We start from the raw sequence: 20907 nt of genomic DNA on the forward strand, positions 1-20907 counted from the left end.
CAATGGCCATTGGCAATCTATGGAGAAACATTTTTCATACCATTAATAAAAGGTCATTTCAAAACAAAAAAAAATAGTTTTTGCTTCAGCATGAAAATTAATTAGACAAACATTTGCTCCAATATTATTAGAATGTCGATTAGATCTCGATCTCTCTCACTCTCTTTCTCTCTCTCTCTCTCTCTCTCACACACACACAGATGATTTATTTCAATCAATATGATGGAATACATGCATCAAATCTCATACTACTGTATTGTGAGTGTATGCACATACCCATTATACTGACAATTTTACATAATTTTCAATGAAGAGTAAAATAAATAGCAATGCTATGGAATTGATATAGATTATTTCAAACTGTATTGAGCCAATCAAGGCAGTCTTTTGTGAAGCAGTTCATGCATTACTTGTTTTTTTATATCAGACTTCAAGGTTACTCTTTTATTGTTAAAAACAACCTTAACATTTGTACAGCAAAAGTAGGTATGTTAGATACTTCAACCTCAATCAATGACTCTGTTCACCTCAATGTACATAGGTGCTAAGAAAAAGGTGCAACCCATGACTGAAGGCTGTAGGTATGTTGTAAAGCTGTTACATTTTTCATTGTTTTTCTACCATCAAGTTCAAATTTAGGCTTACAATAGGCCTAAATTTATGCTGTAAAAGCTGGAATATACTCTGGTTCATTCTGTCCAAAAATATGTAGACCATACAAGGTAACATATTCAAGAATCTGTAGTAAAGATCTTGATTAGGGTCACTCAGCAGTCTCCTTTCCACCCAGGGGTTCTTTAAGATCACCATAGATCTTTTAGTTAAGAATCATGGCCTTGACAAAACACTGGACTCTCATATAACATTTATCAGAGAATCTTGTACCTATTTTGCAGCAGCTAAGTAAATTGACATGTATATAATTACGTGTGCAGTTAAAGTACAAAACAAAGGGTTTGCAGTTGGTCTGAATGCAAGATTTTCACATGCTGATAGCTAGGTACCATATCTACTTGATTATTTTACTTTGTGCTACCTACAACCCAGACCTAATCTAACCTCATGAATATCTAAAATAAAATTTTCCGTAACCATGTATTAATTGAATCTCATGAATATATTGAATGAATAAATCACATTAATTCATTGGCACTAAGATTCACTGTTAGAACTGCTTTAAGAACTGCAAAGAAAAGTCATCTTAAAAGGGTTAAATTAGAACATTAAAAAAAAAAAAAGAAATACTCCCAAGCTTGAGAGAAAGAAATATGTCAATCAATACATACTTCTAATTCATGTTCCGTTTTCATTATGCGAATGTTTAAATCATGTGGTGTTGCACAAGAATCTTCACCAGAATCTGATTGGAAAAAACAGAAGTACATTAATGATGATGTATTTGTAAAATTTGGAATTAAAATTTTTAAAATATAGACATACATATAGATGTGCATATGTATATACACAAAACAGACAAAAACACACCATACACAGGCACAACTACAATGCAGAAATCCATGCACACATACCACCCTCTATGCAAACATATTTTGTTCAAGATTTACTGGAGAAAATCTAAACTAAAGAATGAATTAAAAGAAGGAAAAATATTGAGTATTGGTAAAGAAATGAAAACTGGGGTGAGGAGCAAGATAACAAATCTCTTCAATAATTTAACCTTATCCACCCAACTTACAAAGTCCCAGTCAAATAAAATATTTGTGTTGAAAGGGCCAAGGGAAGTAGTAATTTATTAGGAGCAAAGAAAAATTTTCCTTGAGTATTTTCAGAATTTATTGCAAGTGATACTAAATAATATGACATTTTATCACATGCAGTTATGAATAATTGTGACAGACAGCAAATGCTTGTATTTCTCTTCTTGAACTATTTGCACTCAACATATGTCTCTTGAAAAAAAAGATAATTAGAATAGCTTCAAAGAAAGCCAAAATGAGAATGAAGGAGTTGAGATATAGGCCTTTAAAGAGGGTGAGTAAGGAAGTGTAAGTGAAGCTGAGATAGTTTTAATCAGAAGGTCACAAGTGGTTGTCACACTTCACTTGCTGAGAATTTATTGTATCATACAATGCTTTCTACAAGTAAATTTTATTTTGGCAGAATCAAAAAAACATCAGACAAAATGCTTTGTGGTATTTAGTTATGTTCTGAGTTCAAATACTGCCAAGCTCAACTTTGCCTTTCATCCTTCTGAAGGTTGATAAAGTATAGGAGTCACTATAATCAACTATGTAGGTATCCCCCATGTTACAGCTACTTTAGGTATGAGATTTTGTACTTATGAAAATTGTAAAGTATGACCATTAATTTTGGGATACATTCTCTTACAGAAACTCATACTGCACAATTTAAAACTACACTTTCTTCTTAGCTCAATGGCCACTTACATTTTATTTAAGATCAAAGAATATAATTAACAATTTGAAAACCTGTCATCACGTTACACACATGTATATATAATGCACATAATGTGAGTATATACATATATACACTCATTCATATATATATATATATATATATATGAATGTGTGTATGCATGTATGTGTTTTTATCAACATGAACGCAGCCAGCAACAATAATATATAGTATGAAATAGATAAGCAAATCCATTTCAAAGTAAAAATTATAATGTGGTATCCTAGTGTATTTTAAAAAGTTTAATGAAATGTTTTCGATCTTCAGTCTATGAGGATTGACCAGAGACTAAACACCCACAACAATACTAGTAGCAATAGTATTAACAATATGACCACCAGACCACCAAGAATACTCACCCACCATCACTAACATCTAAACAAATGCAACCCACATCATCACCATGATCAACTCATCAACTTTTGAATCCAACTGGGTACAACAGTTATCAGCATGTATGCCAACATGTGTGTGCATGAGTGTGTGTGTGTGTGTGTGTGTGTGTGTGTGTGTATGAGTGATTGTGTGTATTTATGTCTTAAGTCAGAAATGCCTATAAAATCTGGTGACCCTTCAGTTAACTGTAATCATCTAGTACTTTCTCTTCTACAATCCTTCTCCATTTCATATTGTTTTCATTATGACTACAATAGGAATAAGACAATTTTCTGTTCTTACAAATTGGATCTTTTCTGGGCCAAATTTTTTCACTATGTATTTGTTGTGGAAAATTAATGCCACTGCTGTTGCATTTGCCTTCAATTCAAGATGTCTAGAAAGAAGTTATCAAGTAGAAATGGAGAAAATAGTGGGAAAAGGAACCATAAAGGTTGGATATTAAACTTGATATTTTAAAAAGAAGTGGAAGTAAAACTATGTTATACTGCCAAAACATTAAATCTTGCAATGTCTACAGTGGAAACAATATGTGACAACAGAGAGAAAATTGTCACGTGCTCAAGAAGCTAACCAGTTAACTGTCTGGACCTTATTTTCCAATAGATCTGATGTAATGCTTAAAATGGAATGACTCTTGAGTGTATGGATCAAAGACCAGAATTGACATGATGTGCCAATAAATACAAAGGTAATTCCAAGAATGGACCAAAACTTCATATGGAGATTTTCAGAAAAAGGAAAGTGAAACTTTTAATGATAAACTCTTTTTGGCTAGTAAAGACTAGTTTAAAAGGTTTAAGAAGAGCATGAATTTGCACAACATAAAAATGATTTGTGAAACTGCGAGTGCCAATACAGAGGCTGCTATTAATTATCACGGACAGTTGAAGAAAATGACTGCTGAAGGGGGTTACACACCAGATCGAGTATCCAATGTTGATGAGACTGCACTTTTCTGGAAGTGCATGCTTGCTAGAACTTTTATTTCTTGAGATGAAAAATCAACACCAGGATATAAAACTTCCAGAAATCATAGGACTCATTCCACCCCCACCCCCTCATACAGTAAACATTTTTAGTGGTAATAACATACTCCTATGGTATTATGATTCTTATTGATTCCCTAACTTATTCCTCTTGAAATGCTTTTGTATTTCTTTATTTCTATATTGAACCTTGAATTTTTAGAAATTGTTATATTCATGTTGCTTGTTCTCTGTTGTTTTCTTGTACTTCATCTTTTTTTTTCCAAAAATGTCCATAGGAATGCAATCTCACTTGAAAATAAATAGCAAAATTAACTTTACATTATAGAATTTTGCGTTATGACTAGATTTTCAGGAATGCATTACTTCCATAAAGTGAGGAATTCTTGCACTTCTTTACCTTATGTCCAAGTAAAAAAAAATTATTATTAAGGGACATTAATTGAAGCAGTAACATGCTGGATTAAATTAGGAATTAAGTGGTTTCATGTAAATGAGATTGGATATTAAAAAGACCAATTTAAGCCAGAAAAGCCTATCTAACAGGATACAAGCATCATAATTATTGCTTATCAGGCAACTGCATTACCAATTATACTATATTTACACTATGACAAGTAATAAGAGGTTTGAGTCCATTCAAGTGGGCCTGTCCCCTCTTTTCTGGCTCATATAAGAGCTTATACTGTTTAATGTCAACTAGACTAATTATTTTAAATGGTAGAATTAGTAGAGAGTTGGACAGCATAACTTGCTGTATTCTGTCCAACTCTTTACCAATTTTACCATTTGAAGCCTTTAACATTCTGATTTTAAATACTATCATGATCATCTTAACCTTTTGTCCTTCTAGGGCTTAATAAAATTGTTGTAATCCAATTGTTGGATTGTTATAACGTCCACTCTGGTATAGCAGTATAGTTAGTTAGACAGGTATGACACGACTATCTATCTATGACCGACTTTTATGACTGCTCGATGTCACAGTATTTGTAACAACTAATACATACCACTTGTCACGTGGGAGAGGTGTTCCATTATTATTAATATTCCCATAATAATCTCCCCTTTTAAGTTTTTCTTTTTTCTTAGGGAGTGTAATTTTATTTCTTTTTATTAGCAATAATTCTTACATCTCCTCACCTCTTTTTATGAGTTTTTTTTTTTTTTTCATACAGTTACAAATTTAATACTTTTTCGTTTGGCATCCACTTCCAGGAACTCCATACATTTTCTTTTTTTCTTGTGCATCTGGATTCAATTATTTGTAGTAGTGTTGGTACTTGAAAAGTATCATATAATCTTTCCATTGGTTCTTCCATTCTCTTGGGTTCGCTCTTAATAAATCTTGTTTTTTAGTTGGTTCATGTGTCTCTTGTATACTCCTTTTCTTCTTTTACCAAGTATAGCATTTTCCCTATGCATTTGGTAATCACGCCATCCTCCCAACTTTGTTTTCCATTCTTATATGCCCTAACAAATACATTTTCCCCAATTTTGAAATATCTTGCTAATACAGCAAGATATCCATTGCAATTTGTCTTTTCTTACCAGGTAGCAATTTGTCAAAGACTGATTTTATTTTCCTCGCAAACAGCACCTCCTCTGGTGACATACCTGCTGATGTATTTAGATTTGGTGTCACATGGTATACTCTTAAGAAGTGTTGTAGAGCTACCTCATCTATGACTTTCTTATTTGACTTTCTTAGGGCTCTCTTGAACATATCAACAAAGCATTCTGCTTGTCTGTTAGATGGCATGGTGCTGTAGTTACATGTTCTACAAATGTTTTACAAAACTTTTTGAACTCAAAACACAAATTGTGTTCCATTGTCAGATACTATCCTGCCTGGGACATCAAATCTCGCAAACAACTCATGTAGAAAGTTTGTCATAGTTGAGGAAGTTGGCTTTTTTACACTTACAAATTTCTGGCCAGTTAGAGAAACTATCTACTACCACTAAGTAGCATTAACCGTTTTGGAGACCAGCGAAATCAATGTGTAGCCTTGACTACAGAGATTCTACTTTTGGACAAGGTTCACTTTTTATTGTCGATAATTTCATCGCTAGAGCACATCCTCTGCAGCCTTGTACTAAATTTTCGATTTCTCTATCCACTTTTGGCCAGTACATGTAGCTATGTATTAAAGCTTTCATACTTAAAATACCAGAATGTCCAACATGGAATTCCCTCAACATTTTCTTTTGCAGTGTTTCAGGTATTACTACTCTCTGTGTATACATCAGGACGCCATCACAAATTGAGTATAGGTTCACATCCTGGTTTCATTTTGCATCAATCCTGTTCCTATTTACTTTTCCTGTCCTCAGTATAGGCATACCTTGACTTTTGTTGTTTCGATTATACATTGGTTTTCAAAGATAATATATGGAAAAATAAAAATCAAGTTAAGTCATTTTACTTGACTTTACGTATGTCCGCCACAAATACTGGAATCATAAAATCACTAGAAAACCATATTAAAATACATACAGTAAATGTTAAGATACACATCATAAAGTAGTGTAGCTTAGTGGACGAAATCATGAAATCAGTAGTGTTGTCTTATTTATCAGTCTGTAGTGACTTCATTTAGGCATAAAGTAGATTCGAACCTGAATCTGCCAATTTCCTTTAACATTTCAACAGTACTTTTCTCATGGAGAAAACAATAGTGATAGCAGTTACATTTACCAGCTGGCTTTGTAAAGCCGATTTATGTCTTTGCCACTTGATCCTCCTAACCTCTTCTAGGCCATGAAAAGTTAGAATTGAGATAACAGGTTGACCTCCAACGAAATCTATTGTTTTCAACAATATGTCTCTCCTGACAAGTTTGGATAATCATAAATACTAAAACACCATAGGAAAAAGTTTAGTTGAAAAAAGGAGATGACACAGAGGCGACCATAGGCAGAATTCATTTAGTGAAATAATTCAACTGAGAGAAGGCTTACAGCTAGAATGTCAATTATGATACAGTGTCTTATCCCAACACCATTGTTGTTTAAATGTCAGGCACAACGAAGGTATCGTTTTATCAACTTCCTACACTTACATTCACTCTATCTTCCTGTAATCCCTAGCTAGGCAGCTAATAGTTGGCCAACATAAACAGTAACAACATACAAGAAAAGATAACTCTCTCTATTATTTTTATATGATACACATATGCCTGTCGAGACATGACATATTATAAAGTAACGGTAAATAAATTAGGAGTTAACATGAACTTCAACTACTATTCTTCTTTCATTTTCTTTCACATCTACAACATCACCATCATCGATATAACAACTCAAAACAAATAGCTGCCTCTAGTGTTACAATGGTAACAACTGACAATAACATTTACCTTTATAACAATTAGTAACTGCAGACTCCAACACATATCCTAAAATATATCGTTAGAAATGGTAACCTCTGACTCCTAACACAAACCGTTATAGGTCTTTTGGAGCTCATATTGCACTGTAGTTCCAATATCTACTGTTAGGCATCATTGTCATTTGTGATTCCTGCGATTGTTTTGAATTCAGATTTGTTTACATCCGTTTATCGGCTATTTTCTCTTTCTTGTCTATTTGTGACTTGATTTTTTTGCCCCCCCATGACTCCTAAGAAAATTCATAGTGTAAGTGCTAAGCATCATACTATAATGCTGGAAGATAAACTGGCTATGATAAAATGCTATGAAGAAGGTGAAAAAGTGATAGTAATTCCACGATCTTTTGGGATGAGTCGGACAACTGTATCGATGATTGTACATAATAAGTACAAGATTTTAGCACATATCAAATCTGAAGCTCCAGGGATGAATAACATAGTCATCAATAAGAGGCAAAATCTTTGAAGAAATGGAAAGTCTTTTTTTTCTTTGGATTGTTAGGTTGAATTGTCAGCGTGCTATTATTAGTCAAGAAATCATTCAAGAGAAAGCATTGTCTTTGTTTGAGGACCTGAAGAAAAAATATCCAGATGAGAAAGATGTAGAGTTCAAGGCAAGTCAAGGATGGTTCATGAGATTTAAGGAGCAAAGAAGTTATTACTCCATTAAGAAGCAAGGTGAAAGTGCATCAGCTGACAAACAAGCAGCAACAGAATTTCCTAATGCATTAAAACAAATCATCGAAGAAAACGGGTTTCTTCCCAAACAGATTTTTAATGTAGACAAAATTGGATTGTATTGGAAAAAATTGCCAGACCGTTCATTCATTTTCAAAGAGGAGAAAACTATTCCAGGCTACAAGGTCTCAAAAGAAAGTGTGACCATTATGTTGGGAGATAAGTGTGCAGGAGTTTTAAGTTAAAGCCATTGCTTGTGTATCATGCACACAACCCCTGCACCCTGAAAAACATACCCAAGGCATCTCTTGTTATATGGATGGCTAATTCAAAAGCATAGGTTACTGTTGTTGTTTTTGAAGATGGTTCTTCAATCATTTTATCCCAACAGCAGAGAAGTACTGTAAGGAGAAGGGGATTCCTTTTAAGGTTTTACTTCTGTTAGATAATGTTCCTGGCCTCTTGCAAAACATTGTAGATTTTGACCCCAACATTACTGTCATATACCTCCCTCCGAACACCATGTCTCTTCTGCAGCCAATGGATCAGGGAATAATTGCTATCTCCAAGAGTTACTATATGAAGTATACACTGCAGCAAGCAATAGCTGCAACTGATCTTGATGAGTCCATCACACTTCGTGATTTTTGGAAGAGATAAAATATCTACAAGGCTGTACAGAACATAGCAGTGGCATGGAATGATGTACAGAGCATGGCTATAGATGGTGTATGGAAGAAGCTATGCCTGCAGTTTGTGATTGATTTAAAGGGGTTTGATAATGTTGCCATCAACAAAACATTGATTACTATGAGCAAAGAACTGGAAAAGGATCTGGAGGAGGAGAATTTCACAGATTTATTTGAAAAAGACAAGCAGCCCCTGACGAATGAAGATTTGATAGAGTTTCACAAGCAGCAAAATGAAGAAGAGGAAGTCGAACCTGAGCCATGTCGCTTTACCATTAAGAAAATGTAGTAATCATTTACATATATCAAGAAAGATCTTTCTATGTCCAAAGATATGGATAGAAACACTTAAAGCTTTTCCAAGATTATGGGGGCTTATCACAAAGCTTTTGCTTCTTATAATGTAATCCTTAAGGAAAAGAAGAAGACAGTTCCAGGAACTCTTGACTGGTTTTTTAAGCGCATTGAACAAGAAGAGCCAAAGTCAGTTGTTGATGTTGATGATCCACAGCCATCTACATCTGCGATGTAAACCACCAAATTGTATGTACGTATAGGTAAATTAAAAATAATTTAGTTTTGTTTTGCTATTGCAAAATAACAATAATTACTGAATTTGTTTTTCAAGCTTAAAAAAGGCTTTTATTTTACCATGTCTTATTGCAAACCACATTCATAGATAAAGTGTCTGCGGTGTACAGTAAACACCACCAAATTGTATTCATAAATTTAGATTACTTTTTTTTTACTGTACTGTATTAAAAAATAAAAAGTATTTGTTTGTAAGCTTAAAATAGGTTTTTTATTAACCATATATTATTGAGCATGCATTCATAAATAAAGTACGGAACTGGGAATAGTTATTATCGGTTTAGCCTAGAGACAAGTAAATTCGGCCTAGTCTAGCCTAGAGACAAGTAAATTCGGCCTAGTCTAGCCTAGAGATAAGTAAATTCGGCCTAGCCTAGCCTAGAGACAAGTTAATTTGACTTAAGTCATGTCTCCTGGAACCAATTAACGACATCGGGTGAGGTATGTCTGTATTCTTTTTGTTTCTGTTATGAATTTGTACTTTTCTGCATTTCATTTTATGTCTTCTAAGGTTACTGGTAATTCATGTACCACATTCCACATAACATTTTTGACAGTAAATATTCCATTTTGTAATCATAATTCAATAATATAGTGCCCTATCACTGTAGTTTATTCGCTGTATGTGTTGGTATTCCTTTTTTAGGACCGTATATTGACAGAAGTGGGTGATGATCCGTTTGTAGACAGAAACTTCTTCCATGGATATATCTATGGAATTTTTTCACACTGAATATGATTGCTAACACTTCTATTTGGCTATAGTTCCTTTCAGCGAGTAATAACAATCATGATGCATGGGCTATATAACCTTTTTACTTCCATCGTCATATTTGTGCAGGAGCACTGCTCCTACACCATAATCACTTGCATCTGTAACCAATATAATATCCAGCTTTGGATCAAAATGCGTTAACAATAAGTTCAATGTTAAAATGCTTTTTTAATTTGTTAAATGCCTTCTGGCACTTATCAGTCCAGCACTATTTTGCATTTTTCTTTAACAAATATGTCTATTGTATTTTTAAAGTTTATGTTTTTTCGGGGAGTACATAATTGCTGTAATGTTCATGTTCTCCTGCTGCCAGTTTTCTAAGGATTAGACGCGTTTTCATGTTGTCGTCCCAATCGTTGCACCCTTTATTGAAGATCTGTTCATATCTTCTATAGTATGCCTTGAAGCTAACTCCTTTGTCTGGTTCATAATTAAATTCCGTTATTGAGTTTGCAACATAATCTGGTGAGAACATCTTTTCAGCATTTTTTGTTGACTTACTATTCATTAATTGCAGCATTTGTTGCTGCAATAGTATTTGTTGTTGTTGCTGTTTCTGCAACTCGAGCAAACTGGTCAACAATTCTTCCATAATTTTATGATTCTGTATACAGTAAAATTTGTACAAAAAGACTTTTGTGAGTTTCGTAAATGCTTGTGAATTTGTTTAATCCTCATGAGTTTGCTAATTCCCCATTGCCACTCGGGTATAGCAGTACAGTTAGTTAGACAGGTAAGAACTTTACAATTTAGTTAGACAAGTAAGAGCTTTGCAGTGTTGTACTTATGTGCTACATCATCATCATTTAATGACCGCTTTCTATGCTGGCATGGGTTGGACGGTTTGACTGGGGACTGATGAGTCAGATGGCTGCACCAGGCTCCAATCTGATATGGCAGAGTTTCTACAGCTGGATGCCTTTCCTAACGCCAATCACTCTGAGAGTGTAGTGGGTGCTTTTATGTGCCACCGGCACTGGCAACGGCCACGCTCAAAAGGTGTTTTTTACGTGTCATCTGCACAGGAGACAGTTCAGCAGCACTGGCAACAACCTCGCTCAAACGTTGTCTTTCATGTGCCACCAGCACAAGTGCCAGTAAGGCGATGCTGATAACGATCACGCTGGAATGGTGCTTTTTACATGCCACTGGCACGGGAGCCAGTCAGCAGCCCTGGCAACGATCACGCTTGGATGGTGCTCTTAGCGCTCCACTAGCACAGATGTCAGTTAAGCGGTGATGTCATCGAATTTGATTTTGATTTCACTTGCCTCAGCAGGTCTTTGCAAGCAGAGTTTAGTGTCCAATGAAGGAAAGGTATGCATAAGTGGGCTGGTTACACCACTGGCACCACACAGATTACACCATATATACAGGTTACACCACACAGAATATGCTCTCACTTGGCTTGCCGGGTCTTCTCAAGCACAGCATATTTCCAAAGGTCTTGGTTACTAGCCATTGCCTCGGTGAGGCATAATGTTCGAAGGTCGTGCTTCACCACCTCATCCCAGGTCTTCCTGGGTCTACCTCTTCCACAGGTTCCCTCAACTGCTAGAGTGTGACACTTTTTCACACAGCTATCCTCATCTATTCTCACCACATGACCATACTAGCGCAATCGTCTGTCTTGCACACCACATCTGATGCTTCTTCGGTCCAACTTTTCTCTCAAGTTACTTACACTCTGTCGAGTATACACACTGACATTACACATCCAGCGGAGCATACTGGCTTCATTCCTTGCAAGTTTACGCATTAATTTTCACGATGATCTAAATGCAATAAAAATCTCAAGTTCCTTTTCACTTATCAATGGTTATCATTCACCCTTCACAGACATGGTAAAAGCAACAAATTTGATTACTGGTAGCAGATACATACTCAGAACAAACACACAGAATGAAAGAAGACATAAATATATCTATATATAGTCAACCATAATCCTAGAAACCACAAATCTTACATTTGGCCAAATCATACTGCCTGATATTGCATCAATCATCAAATCTCAGTAAAATAATTAAAGAATAACAAATTATCAACAGCTGAAGACAACCAACAAACTTAGCAAAGGTGAAAATTCATGTAAGAAGAAAAAATAATGTAGATAAAAAACTACTGAGACCTTCATTGTAGGATGTGCAAAATAACTGAACAGAGAACAACCAAAGGAATCAATAATGAGAAAGACTTGAAGGTTAATGCAAGTATGAGTGGCAAAACAAAAAATTTCATTTAGTGCATCACATGTCCACAATGAAATGAAGATTACATCAGCTGGACATGATCAAAATTAACACATTGCATTTGAGCACATAAACAACAAATTAAACATAAATTCATCTCTTAAAAATGTTCCTTGTAGAGAACATGTAGACATTTGTGCAAATGAAAAATTCAAAATATATACCATTTTTCAAAATAAAGGAATAAATGGTCAACTAAAAAAGGCAAAAGAAAAATACTTTATTATAAGAATTCTAAATCTGAAACTAAACTGGAAACTGTCAACACCACTATTAAAGACAACTTCCTGTATAAAAATTACCCTATAGTACATGTTCGAATAACTAAACAGTGGGAATGCTGACACAATACAAAAACTTACCCCCCAAAAGTCTGCATCATTCAACTTTTTAAGATTTGTTAAAATAATTAATAATCTATATCTATATAGCTGAGTTTGTGAGTGTGTATATGTGTGTGTGTGTATTGCATCTATAGAAATCCACATTTTCCACTTTATCGTAAAATTTTTTACTTCAATGGAATTTTCTTAATGTGAACTTCCCAGTGCAGTAATTAGATTTTTAAAATTCGGTTTACTTTGTGTGATTTAAGGGAGATTTGACTGTTGTTTCTAGCAACTTTTATATTTCTTCCCTTCTACCTGGAACGGCGTTTTTACACACGCGCTCAACATATAATATAGAGAGTAAGAGTAAAAGAGGGAGAGAGAGAGAGAGAGAAAGTGATACATACAAACTCATAGATTAAACTTTCCTCTCAGTATTCTTTACCTATTTTTCATAACATAGATACGTAAAAACACACACGACTACACATACGTGATCTGTGACAACAACATATACGGACAATTTGACTGAGGACTGGTGAACCAGATGGCTACACCAGGCTCCAATGTGATCTGGCAGAGTTTCTGGCTGTGTGGTAAGTAGCTTGCTTACCAACCAAATGGTCCCGGGTTCAGTTCCACTGCGTGGCATCTTGGGCAAGTGTCTTCTACTATAGCTTCAGGCCGACCAAAGCCTTGTGAGTGGATTTGGTAGATGGAAGCTGAAAGAAGCCTGTCTTATATATGTATATATATATGTATGTGTGTCTTTGTATGTCTGTGTTTGTCCCCCCAACATCGCTTGACAACCGATGCTGGTGTGTTTATGTCCCCGTAACTTAGCGGTTCGGCAAAAGAAACCGATAGAATAAGTACTAGGCTTCCAAAGAATAAGTCCTGGGGTCAATTTGCTCGACTAAAGGCAGTGCTCCAGCATGGCCACAGTCAAAAGACTGAAACAAGTAAAAGAGTAAAAACACATGCACACATCAACATTATAGATATAAGATTTAGTTTCTGTGTTTCTTATATAAACACGTGCACGCATTGCTATTTTATAACTGTCTTCCGTTCTCTCTTTCTTTCTCTTCATTGCTCCCATCTCTATTCCTTCTCCCCCTCTTCCTCTCTCCCTCACAAAACCTTCACTACAATATAACTCATGTTCGTCAATGTTTGGTAAATATACCACGATTTTCACTAGGGTGTTAGTATTAGGGTTTACGTATCACTTTCTCTTTCTCTCTCTCTCTCTCCCTCTTTTACTCTTACTCTCTATATTATATGTTGAGCGTGTAATTACTGAACGGGAAAGTTCACATTGAAAAAATTCCATTGATGTAAAAATTTTTTTAATTCCGTTAACTTTGTGTGATTTAAGGGAGATTTGGCTGTTGTTTCTAGCAACTTTTATATTTCTTCCCTTCTACCTGTACACACAATCATTGACTACAATATAAATCATGTTCGTCAATGTTTGGTAAATATACCACAATTTTCACTAAGGTGTTAGGGTCAGGGTTAGGGTTTTAGGGTTACAGTTAGGGTTACGGTTTTAGGGTTGGGTTAGGGTTTTAGGGTTAGGGTTAGTGTTAGGGTTAGGATTAGGGTTAGGTTTAGGGTTTTAGGGTTAGGGTTGGGTAATCGTGCGGGTGTTAATCTGAAAAATTACAGAAATGTGAAAATTACCGACCCTGCCATCTATTATAACTTTTGTTGTTCTGTTTAATATATACATAGATTATGCCTCCAAAGAAGAGAGTTTGCTGGGGAAAGAAAGCAACCGGTTTAAAATGACAGCAACAGACTGCAGCAATTCACCACATTCCAGTAGCTACTTTGAACATAATGCAAAATGGTGCATCAACATCTTCTGCCCAATCTGATAGAATTCTGGCAAAACTGTGTAGCAACAGATCGCCAGCAATTGCTTCATCAGAAATTGCCGTCCTACCTCCTGTGAAAAGGAATTACTCTGCTATGTATAATCAAGGCAGCGCAAAAAGTTGTTTTGCACAAGCGTTTGTATAGCCAATTAGACGGATGCAATTTACGTACACTTAATAATGTTACGCAAAACAGCTGTCAGACTTTCCCTATTAATTTCGTCTTTTGAATTATGAACATATTTACATCATAAGGTTTTATTCGTTGTAAGGCTTTCTTTTTTAGTTGATTTTCACCTAGCAAGACTTATCGTAGATGGCGTAATAATTCACACCTGGACAAGGTTGGGTTATACTGCTAGTCTTAAATAAAAAACTCTTTTTTCAAATACACACACACACATCAACATCATCATCATTGAATGTCCATTTTCCATGCTGGTACGATCTGGATTGTTTGACAGAATCTGATAAGTCATAGGACCATGTTGATCTTGAATGTTTGCTTAGGCAGTTTCTACAGCTTGATGGTCTTCCTCATGCCAACCACTTTATGTTATGTTCTGGGTAGATTTTTGTGTAACACTGTTCCTAGTGAGGTTGCCAGGTAACATGCAAGACAGGAAAAGAAAAAAAAAAGCTTCCATGACTGAGTAGAAGTGTATTTGAGAAAAGGGGAGGTAACTTTATGCCAGGTATTTAAAAGACTGGAATATGATATAGGGACAAGCACAGGTGTCTAGCTATAGAAGAAATACATGGCTATTTGCATTATATAAGGGTGGGAATAACTGGAAAGAAGGTAAAAATGATAGTGATGAGGTGCCAGCACATATTCTCAAGGGGCAAGAAAGTAAGCATAAGAAAGAATACGGGCAGCGGATCAACAGGTAAGAGGATGATTAATTTCATAAGAGTGTGAGAGGAGAGTGACAGATAATTAGAGATAAGGTAGGGGTGAATATAGTGAGTAATGACCAAGACTAGAGGTGTTGATTGATGGTAAGTATCAGTGCGGAAGGTGAAAGGTGGGACAGATAGAAGTGGCTCCAGAAGGACGTGACAAGTGACAGCACAGGAAAGGAATAGAGCAACAGTATCATAAACCTGTATATGGATCAGAAAGTATGAATGTGATGTGCAGAGTGTAGGAGTGGAAGGGAGGAATGATGTTCAGTGACAGAGATGGAGGTCAGAAGTACATAAGAGCAATAAATGTATTGAGAATGATTGCAGAAATGTGAGATATTAAAGATGTTATAACAGATCTAAAATGTAGTACAGAGAAAAGGGAGAGGATTTGTGAAAAATAGTGTGGGAATATATGATAATGAGAATGGTGGATGAATATTGATAGGAAGTGCTTACAGGGGAAGAAGGAGGTAACTGGTTGCATCAAAGGGATTCAAATATGTGCCAATTCTGCTTTCAAATGATTACAACCACTGGATAATGCCATAATTAGAAGAGTGACGGAGGGATAGGTGTTAAGAAGATGTGATGGGGGTGGGGCAGGTGGAATGCTTCTTGGAGGAAGGTTGGGTGCAGGGGTAGAGTCCAACATGTATAGATATAAACATATTGCCTCTAAGACAGCACATGTGTGTGTGTGTGTGTACACTATAGTCTTCAATTACAGCTTCAAGTAGACCGAAACTGCGCAAGTGGATGTTGAAGATGGAAACTGAAATACATTGTATATGTGTGTGTGTGTGTGAATGTACATATGTGTATTGTGTGTGTGCATGGTGAGGATGTGTTACTATCTCCTTGTCTTGACATTGTGCAACAGTTGTAAACAAGTGTCATTGACATACAAGTGGTGTCTTTCACTTCCAGTTTTCCATGAAAATATGTCTGGCCTTGAGGGCCTTCACTTACTTGGAAACAGGTGAAGGTTGTAAACCTGACAGGAAGCGCAACCATGTGCAGAAAATCACTGAATTCTGTCTGACTCATGGAGAAGTAGACATGATGATGATATACATATGAATATCTGCCCAGTGTGTGTGTGTGTGTGTGTATGTGAGAGAGTGTTGTATGTGAGAGAGTGTTGTATGTGTGTGTGTGTGTTATTGTTTCCTTGTCTTTACAATGTGTGATAGTTGTAAGCATGTGTCACCATCATGCAAGAAGTGTCCTTCATTTCCAATCTTCTATGAAAAAAATGTCTGGTTATGAAGAAATATCTTACTTGTAAACAGGTTGGAGTTGACAGGAAGAATATCTGGCTGTTGAAAATCTACCTCAACAAATTCTGTCAGACCCATGTGAGCATAGACAATGATAATGATGATAATATATCATCATCATCATCCTCAGTTAACATCTGCTTTCCATGCTAGCATGGTTTGGATGGTATGAAGGGATCTGACAATCTACAAAGGCTGCATCATGCGCCAATGTCTGTTTTGGCATGCTTTCTACAACTGGATGCCCTTTCTAACGCCAACCATATTACAGAGTGTGCACAGTTTACATGCAGTTTATAGGTACAGGTGTGAATGTGTGGTAAGAAAATTGCTTCCCAACCATATGGTTCAGGGTTCAGTCCCATAGCATGACACCTTGGGCAAGTGTCATCTGCTATAGCCACAGGCCAACCAAAGCCTTCTGAGTGAATTTGGTAGACAGAAACTGAAAGAAGCCCATCGTATATATTTATGTATACAAGGGCTGATCAATAAGTATCAGGTCAATCTGTGCCAAGTGGCTTCACTCTATGTGCTTTAGCTTTGTTACTATGACAACAATCTGGATACTTATTGATCAGACCATGTGTATATATATGTGTGTGTGTGTGTGTCTTTGTCCCCCACCACTGCTTGACAACCAGTGTTTGTGTGATTACATACCTGTAAATTAACGGTTTGGCAAAGAGACCTTAAAAAATAAGTACTGGAGTTGATTCATTCCACTAAAAATTCAAGGCAATGCCCCCAGCATGGTTGCAGTCTAATGACTGAAACAAGTAAAAGATAAAAGATATATCAAATTCCACTCATAAGAGATTGGTCATACTGAGGTTAGAGTATAAAACACTTCCTCACAGTGCCAAGCAGTGGCATTGAACTAGGAACCATGTGGTTGTGAAACAAACTTCTTAAATATAAACCCATACCTGTGTCCATATATGTGACATATATGAACATCCACATACATATGATTATTAGCAATATGAAGACCATGAAACTGCTGAAAAGAACTCAAATAGTCAACCTAACCCAACACAAAACAAATCTACAAAGAGGATAAAAGCTTGTTCACAAGTATATATATATATATATATATATATATATATATATATATATATATATATATATATATATCACAAGGTTTTTGTGATGTACAGTGTAGAATAAATATGGTGGTGGTAAGTTGGTGGATTAATGTGGTTAATTTTGTGTTCAAATAGCAGGATAGGCATGACAAAATTTGTTGCAATGATTCATTCATCACCATTTTTAACATAAATCTTTCCATACATCATCCAGTCATATTACATGTCCATTCTAACACAGTCATAAAAATACAAAGTAACTTATCTAGATTTTGTGGGGTGTTTTTTTTTTAACATATACATTTATAGCTATGTCCTGTCTTTGTGACATGTATTATTATTATTATTTTTTTTTTTGCAAAACAAGCAGGGAAATAGAAGCTACAAATTGATAGATGTAATATTTTGGTTTCTAAAATATTTCTTGCTTTGAGCAAAGGGAAAAATGTTTGATATTTCAGTTTTTTTTTCTACTACTACTACTACTACTACTACTACTACTACTACTACTACTAACACCACCACCACTACCACTACCATCACAATCATCATCATCGCTGGCTTGGTACATGACAAACATTCTCAATTATTCTGACACTATAGAAGGCAAACACAAAATACAATAATACTCTTTCCCCCTCTCTGTCTATGCTTCTGTCTCTCTTCAATGAAACAGAAGAATACAAAATCATCATCAGAAGCATTTAAAACTATTTTCCACACCTGAGTGAACTGGACACATTTGTTTAGCATCACCCTCCCCTACTCTATATTTAGGTATTTATTGTACATCAATGTTTCATGATGTTATTTATTTATATATTTTACTTAACAATTTTATCCCAGAGGTTATCGAATAATAATAATTTGTTCCACTGTTTTTATTCCCTTCTGATGACATCTTCTAACGCTGAATTCCTTTCTGCACACATACATCCAGTTCCTATAGAATACTCCATCAATTTTATTTATTTACCAATTTATCTGCTTACATTACACACACATACATATGCACACGCACATGAATATGCAAACATTCCAACACACATACAATCCTGTGGAAGCAGTTGAGTGAATGGCTATTTCTGTTGGTATGGAAGCGGTTTTGTCTCTAAGAAAAGCCAAACATATTAGGAAAGTATAAAATAAAGCGTGATGTTGAATGATCAAGAATAAATTTTGAAGATCTGTGATAACTACAAGAACATGAGTATGATCTGTTACATACAAAATGTTAACTAGCAAGAGAAATCATTTCAAATAAATTAATAAGAAAGTGAACAAAGGAAAACATGATGCCATGTTCTTAGGAAAATATTTCCCACAAAACCAGTTGATGGAACTGGCAACAGTTACTAAGAGAGGTAGTGGGTTACATCTGGTAGAATGAAACTGCATGAAAGCCTATCCAATAGAAACACACATACACATTATGTGTGTATGTATATGAGTGAGTGTGTGTGTGTGTGTGTGTGTGTGTGTGTGTGTGTGTGCATGCACATAGATATGAATGTTTTGTCTCCTGCATGTCTTCACATAATATAATCTGGAAGAAGACATAAACCTCACATCTGGACAATGTGAGGCTTATGTCTTCTTCAAACAAAGTTCAGGGCTTTGTGGTTTTGGTATAATGACAAACTTTTATAAGTTAATTAATGACGTAAAAGTAATTTTTGCTATAAATCAATGAATCAAGAGTTATTAGTAATCAAAGTCTGAAAATTTTGGTAATTTTAGCCAATCATAAGCCACAGACACATTCATGCCTGTTTCAATAGTAAAAAGTGGAACATGACAACTCTTTTGTCTGTTGCCATAGTAACAGTCTTTGAAAAAAGTCTTTTATCTGTGAGGAAGCATACATTGGTTGTTAGGTGTGCTAAAAGTAACAGCTAAACTAACATAAACATTCATTTACATGAAAGAAAATTACCAGAGACATAGCATGCGTTGTTTACAAATATTGACAACACATGCTATTTTCAGGATGTTGACAAAATGTGCAGTCATGCACAAAATGACAGCTTCCAAATCCTGTTTCCTGACTGGATGAAAATGATCAAACTTTAAACTTCTATAACTCTTTAAAAACATTTTTCTGGAAAAAATGAAATAACTCCAGCGATTCAGTTCGAGCAAGGGTATTATTGTGCCAAATTTTAAAATTTTTGGTAAACTTTACTTTTTGAAATGCTGGCAGCCAAACCGAAAAGATCCAAATAAAATATATACGACTTGAAAACAGGAAAGGATTAGGGATAGGGAGAGCATGCAGTCATAGAATATAGTGACATTCAACCCATACCAGCAAGAAAAGAAGTAATGAAATAATATGATGATGATGAGGATGTATGGTATGTACTCTACTGAGTCAGACACTCCTTTGTTAGTCTTGTCTTCAGAAATTCAGTGAAGTAGTGTCTAGCTAGTTTGAAAGCTGTAACCAATGATGCTACTATTCATACATTGCAACAGAAAGTAAAATAAATAAATACAATAAACCGGCAGAGTGGAGCTCAAATTGTTTCATATGTAGGATATTGCAGTGATGGAAAAACAAAAATAACATTGTATGTTCTACTATTATTATAATTATCTTCAGTGCATTTTCATTTATGCATAACTCTATGTTGTAATTTCATCAAGGCAGTTGCAGCAGATGAGTAAGAATCTTTCCGCCTTAAGTAGAAGACTATAAATAAGTGGTGGTTCAAATTAGCTCATCTGCCTTGCAACACTAATTTTGTTTCGTAATTTGAACTTCTACATCTCCAGGCACATAAGATATTCCCAGCTATTTAAGGTTCAGATAAATATAAAACTCAGATTAGTTTAATGTTGGTAATCTGAAGTTCCAAGACTTTCAGGTATGTATGCACGTGTGCATGCATGTGTTTGTGAGTGTGCACGTGTGTGTGTTCTATGAAGACAAGAATATCTAATAAAAAATATCTCAGTGAACTGCCAGCAGCAGAGAAAATTTTATAGAAATAGTTGAAAATATAATTTTCATATGTATCTATATACAGATTACTAAAGGAGAAATGAAAATCTAAGATTTTTCAATTGAAACAAGTCATATTTGCTTATTTCCTTACTGTTATCAATTTTCAAGAGATCTAGGGAATTCTAGCTAGTCAAAACATCTGTATGAACATATTTCAAAGATATAACTTACTTAAAATAATTCTTTTTTACCTCTTTTTATGAAAG

At 35.2% G+C, this 20907-nt stretch overlaps 1 protein-coding gene across 8 annotated transcripts in view; it reads right to left on the reverse strand.

The window, feature by feature from the left end:
• Window positions 1-20907, reverse strand: part of LOC106882709 (dynamin-binding protein) — a 308006-nt gene that overhangs the window by 82312 nt on the left and 204787 nt on the right. For all 8 annotated transcript variants that reach the window (XM_052968787.2, XM_089353937.1, XM_089353934.1 and 5 more), the window contains one exon: window positions 1287-1360. In XM_052968787.2, coding sequence (XP_052824747.1) covers window positions 1287-1360 — 74 coding nt within the window. The remainder of the gene's footprint in view (window positions 1-1286; window positions 1361-20907) is intronic.

Source organism: Octopus bimaculoides, chromosome 6 (genome assembly GCF_046866305.1).
Source record: "Octopus bimaculoides isolate indiv1 chromosome 6, ASM4686630v1, whole genome shotgun sequence".
NCBI lineage: Eukaryota > Metazoa > Mollusca > Cephalopoda > Octopoda > Octopodidae > Octopus > Octopus bimaculoides.